Genomic DNA, 6000 nt, shown 5'->3' with positions numbered 1-6000 from the left:
TAATGTTCACACTGAGAGGGCGGCGGTCAAGTACATAACAGCTATCTTTGGTTTAAAAAAAATCCTTGTTCCGAAAACATATTTGCCTTTTAGTACGTGCACTGACATGCGAACAGCACAGCAACAAGCCAACAGTTTGTGGTCGCGACCAAGCTTGAAATACAATATTAATCTCTTGGTTTAGTTTGCCGAACGACAGGTGAACTGTGACAATATTATCAATCGCCTGGTTTAGTTTGACGACTTACTGATAAACTGTAAGAATCATCAATCACTTGGTTCAGTTTGACGACTGGTGAAGTGTGATGAATTATCAATCCCTTATAATTGGTTCAGTTTGACGACTGGTGAAGTGTGATGAATTATCAATCCCTTATAACTAGTTCAGTTTGACGACTGATGAACTATGATGAATTATCAATCCCTTATAATTGGTTCAGTTTGACGACTGGTGAAGTGTGATGAATTATCAATCCTTTATAACTGGTTCAGTTTGACGACTGGTGAAGTGTGATGAATTATCAATCCCTTATAATTGGTTCAGTTTGACGACTGGTGAAGTGTGATAAATTATCAATCCCTTATAATTGGTTCAGTTTGACGACTGATGAACTATGATGAATTATCAATGCCTTATAACTGGTTCAGTTTGACGACTGATGAACTGTGATGAATTATCAATCCCTTATAATTGGTTCAGTTTGACGACTGATGAAGTGTGATGAATTATCAATCCCTTATAATTAGTTCAGTTTGACGACTGATGAACTATGATGAATTATCAATCCCTTATAATTGGTTCAGTTTGACGACTGGTGAAGTGTGATGAATTATCAATCCCTTATAATTGGTTCAGTTTGACTAGTGATGAACCATGATAAATGATCAATCTCTTATAATTGGTTCAGTTTGACGACTGGTGAAGTGTGATAAATTATCAATCCCTTATAAATTGGTTCAGTTTGACGACTGGTGAAGTGTGATAAATTATCAATCCCTTATAAATTGGTTCAGTTTGACGACTGGTGAAGTGTGATAAATTATCAATCCCTGATGATTTGGTCAGTCTGACGACAGGTGATCTGTGATAAAACGATCAGTCCCGTAGTTCAGTTTGACGTGAGCACTGAAGACACGTACACAAACGCTGCACTTTGCAGGTGACGGTGGACGACGAGCGCTACGTGCTGCGTGTGGTGGACACGTGTGGCGGGGAGCGCTTCCGGAGTCTGCGGCAGAACTTCTACCGCGGGACCCACGTCTGCCTCCTCACCTTCGCCCTCGACAACCTCTCCAGCTTCTGCAACCTGACCATGTGGCGCGAGGAGTTCCTCTACTACTCAGACGTCCCCTTAGGCTGCGAGTTCCCCTTCCTCGTCATCGGCAACAAGGCCGACCTCCCCGACCACGAGCGGGCCGTCAGCGACCTCAACGCGAATGCGTGGTGCCGAGCCAATGGGGACGTGCCTTACTTCGAGACGAGCGCCAAGGAGGCGCTGAATGTTGAGGAGGTGTTCACTGCCGCCGTGAGGCAGTTCCAGGAGGTGGCGTCCAGAAACGCTGGCAGCGATTGGCTGCGGCGATCTGGGGGGATGGCGACGTTGGCGGGTCACGGTCGTCCTGGGAGTGTCATCAGGGACCTGAGGGACGTGCCGGCTGGGGCTCAGGTGGACGGTCAGTCCTCTCAGGGGGGCTGCTGCAGATGAGGGTGGTGGAGGTTATGTGGAAGTTTAGGGAATGTCGTGTACCGGCCGGTAACTGACGCTGGCTGTCGTGACTGGTGTCATGCACACCGATCTCTACCCCATTCCCCTCACACACACACACACACACACACACACACACACACACACACACACACACACACACACACACACACACAGTATAATTATAGTATCTGGGGTCGAACAGAAGTATAACTTCGATTTGATGTATGTTAACTTCTGTTTGATGGATTTTGACTTCTGTTTGATGTATGTTAACTTCCTTTTGATGTACACTAACTTCTGTTTGATGTATGTTAACTTCCTTTGATGTACACTAACTTCTGTTTGATGTATGTTAACTTCCTTTTGATGTACACTAACTTCTGTTTGATGTATGTTAACTTCCTTTGATGTACACTAACTTCTGTTTGATGTATGTTAACTTCCTTTTGATGTACACTAACTTCTGTTTGATGTATGTTAACTTCTGTTTGATGGATTTTTAAACTTCTGTTTGATGGATTTTAAGTTCTGTTTGATGGATTTTAAACTTCTGTTTGATGGATTTTTTGATAGGGGTTGAACTTGGGATGAACGTTGACGCTGGACAGGTTGAACGTTGGACATGCGAGGGCACTGCAGCTTGAAGAGCTGAACTCATGGCAGGTCAAATCTTGTACAGGTTTGACCCACTGGGCTTATTGATGGTGCTGTAACACTGAGCTGTATATGTTTGAAATGTGATAGTAACGTGCTGTAATAGCTCCGCAAACGCAGAGAGAGAGAGAGAGAGAGAAGACAAGACAAGACAAGACAAGACAAGACAGAGATTTTAATGTCCTTTCAGCGTTACAACGCCCTTCAGACAAGGGGGCAAGAAACAACACGCATTCTTGTGAACACCTCAAGTAATTTGCATGGTCATTTGAACTATAAACACTGACGCGCACGCACACTTTCACTCAGGCAGAAACAAGTTCATTCACGCACGCACTCTCATGAGAGAGAGAGAGAGAGAGAGAGAGAGAGAGAGAGAGAGAGAGAGAGAGAGAGAGCTTCCTAAAGAAACAATAGATAATGGAAAACATTATCATATGGCAGATTTTGAAAGACAGTGGTGCAAGGCAGATTTAGCATGATGCTGAAGTACGCACGAACAGACCGGCTGTTTCAGTTCAATATTCTTGCATAATTCTGCTCCACCCCATCCCCTACTAACTCCCCCAAGCCATCCCCCCCCCCCGTCTCTCTCTCTGAGAATTAACAAAAATAACCTTCTACTTCTTGACTGAATAAAATAACATAAAATGGAAAGGCAGTATATTAGTGTCGGCACAATTGTCAATTGTGTGGGGATGTGGAGGTGTGGGTGGTGGGGGTGGGGGTGGGTGGGCGCTGAGTGAGTGTGCGAGTGTGGAATGGTTACTGTACCCAAATTACAGAAATAAAATCTCAATTGATTTCAATGAAACTCCTGTTCAAATCATTTATATGTCTGTGAAAGATTCACATACTGATTGATAGAGATATTCAGACGTTATATTTTTTCACATATGAATGTTAGACTGATTCAAGATTGATGGAAACATTGATCTATACAGCATAATTGCATTGTGCATCACATCTAGTTTGTTTTTAGTTGTTGTTGTTTGTTTGTTTTTTTCCGAAGGCAGTACATGTCGATCTAGTTTGACTGCAACATTTTATTCTCAGGTGAAGCCAGCACAAAGCACAGGTCCGATTTGCCTATTCCCATTTCGCTTACTCAGCCGCTCTCTGTCTGTCTGTCTGTCTGTCTCTCTGTCTGTCTCTCTCTCTCATGTTTGTGCACTGATGCCACTGTCTTCTACTATGATCACTTGTAATTCCAAGCATTTCTTGAGACATGTCGCAATACAAGGACTGCTTTGTCAGTGAGTGTCCAAAGCATAAGTTGTTTCAACAGTTTTGCATATTATTGCAAAAAAACAACAAACAAACAAAACAACAACAAAACAACAACAACAAAAACTAACCCCAACAACAACAACAGCTAAAAATCTAAAGAAAACATACCTGGTTTTCAGTTGTGTGTGTGTGTGTGTGTGTGTGTGTGTGTGTGTATTAAACACGTGGCAAAACCATAGTTTTCTTTTGATGCCAGTAACTGATAACATTAACGTAGTTTCGCACACGAACCAAGTAAAGACCTATGACATGTAGCGTATAGCACAACAGGAGAAATTTACTGCGGTTATCACGAATAAATGAAATCATAACTAATGACAATTGTGTGACTCCGGCAGTGGGACCTGCCAACACTGAGGCCGGCGCACACTATCAGAGTTCGTCCAGAAACAGAATTCTGCACGGCGTGCCATTAAACGCACACACTGACGCACTCACACACACACACACACACACACACACACACACACCTATTTGAACGCGGCAATTTACTTTGTTTGCTGAATGAACCTATGGACCCGATGGGCTGGAGTTGGGAGGAGCACTTCGACTGACCAAAGCGAACTTCAGAGCCTCCTTGTTGGAGTTTAACGACCTATTGGCGTCTACACCCGTAATGTCAAGTTTGTTCGGTTGGAGTTGTTTAAGTGCGGGTATTTGTTTGTGTGTTTGGGGTTGTATGTGTTTGGTGGTGGGAGGGTTGTTTGTGTGTGTGGCTGGGGTTGTATATGTTTGATGGTAAGGGGGTTGTTTTGTTTTTGTGGATGGGGTTGTGTGTGTTTGGTGGTAGGGGTTGTTCGTTTGTGTGGTTGGGGTTATGTGTGTTTGATGGTAGGGGGTTGTTAGTGTGGTTGGTGTGTATGGGGTTGTGTGTGTTGCTGTTGTAATGGGGTTGTATTGGTATGATTTTGTGGTTGTGTGTTTGTAATGTTGACTGCTTGTGCTGTCTGTGGTTGTGCTGTGAGGTAGAGGTTAGGTTTTGTTTGTTTTGCCTTGTGAGGATTGTTTGTGTGGTTTTGGGGTCTTGCGTTTCGTTGTTGCTAAGGGTTCTGCTTTTTTGTGTTGGTGGTGTTGTTGCTGTTTGTGGTGGTGGTGTTGTTACTGTTTGTGGTGGTGGTGTTGGTAATTTTTTATGGTGTGGTCGACGGCAAAGGAGGAAGAGAACCCGGCGAGAGGGGGAACGCCCCCACCCCCCGCCCCCGCCCCCCCAAAAGAACCCCGCGGCGGCACCCGGGACACCACGCGCCCCCACCAGCCGCCCGACGCACCGGGTATGTGGTCGACTCTTGTGTCACGTGTACATCATGTGTCTTTCTCAATTGTGACATTTGTTTTCTTCATCGCACACTTCAGAGCCGAAGCATCTGCGCTATATATACACGCTGCAGCCCAACTCTTCAACCAGGGAGACAGTTTACCAGACCTCACTGTCTTCCTCACTGACTTCTGAGCTGTCCTACAAAGCCTCCAGACCAGAGTAAGGGACAAAACCTTGCAAGACATCCCGCGGTCAGAGATGCAAGCCCTAAGTGCCAGAACAACACCAGTCCTATAGTGGGTCCCCTCTCACTGTGACATTGCAGGAAATGAAGAGGCAGACGTACCAGTGCCCCTGCAGAACAGGCAGCTAGACAACAGAACATCTGCTGCAGTCCTGCCCGCTCCACCAAGCGCTCCGAGAGAAAACCTGGCCGGACCCAGTCCCAGCGGCTCGGAAGCTCTACGGAGGACCGAAGGACCTGCGACGTACTGCCGCCTTCGTCGAGGAGACGGGGGAATCCATCTGATAAATGACGAACGAGACAACGGACAAGCTCTCCAAAGCAGGAAGCAGGCTCACTCAATCTGCCGACCCCTTTACCTTTCGGGAGGCAAAGACCATTCTGCATGGCCACTTTAGCAACAGCTGGCGAGAACGGCTACATCTGGGACCAGGACAGCATCCATCAAGTGGGTCGAGCTCAGCAAGTCATCATTTTCAGACTGCGCACAGGCCACTGCCAACTCCTCTCCCATCTCTACAAACCGAAAATTTCCCACACAGACGGATCAATGTCCGTGTGACGTCGGTCCTCAGTCAAATTCCAGTCCATGTCCTGCAAGACTGCCCTCTGCACGAAGAGCTGACGGAGGCCTCGGATCTGGCCCGGGCCAGTCCCACAGCGCTTCAGGACAAGTTGTGGGGAACAGCGGCCGCGGCAGAGCTCCAGCGGACTGTGGAGTTCGTCTCTTCCTCTGACCTGACCGTCCGGCTGAGCATGGCGTGGGAATGCTGAAGAAGAAGAAGACTGAACAAAGCAAGAACTGACACACGTTTGTTCCACTCAGAGATACTGCTTCAGCCTAC

At 46.3% G+C, this 6000-nt stretch overlaps 1 protein-coding gene across 1 annotated transcript in view; it reads left to right on the top strand.

Annotated features, from left to right (window-relative positions):
- The window catches only part of LOC143283971 (ras-related protein Rab-9A-like), an 8831-nt gene extending 5767 nt beyond the window's left edge, over nt 1-3064 (top strand). The window contains exon 3 of the mRNA XM_076590451.1: nt 1161-3064. Coding sequence (XP_076446566.1) covers nt 1161-1706 — 546 coding nt within the window. The 3' untranslated portion in view covers nt 1707-3064. The remainder of the gene's footprint in view (nt 1-1160) is intronic.
- Nucleotides 3065-6000: the final 2936 nt, after the last annotated feature.

The sequence above is a fragment of the Babylonia areolata genome, chromosome 7 (assembly GCF_041734735.1).
Source record: "Babylonia areolata isolate BAREFJ2019XMU chromosome 7, ASM4173473v1, whole genome shotgun sequence".
In the NCBI taxonomy this organism is placed as follows: domain Eukaryota; kingdom Metazoa; phylum Mollusca; class Gastropoda; order Neogastropoda; family Buccinidae; genus Babylonia; species Babylonia areolata.
The sequence above is the reverse complement of the archived record's forward strand: the minus strand, read 5'-3'. Positions and strand labels throughout refer to the sequence as shown.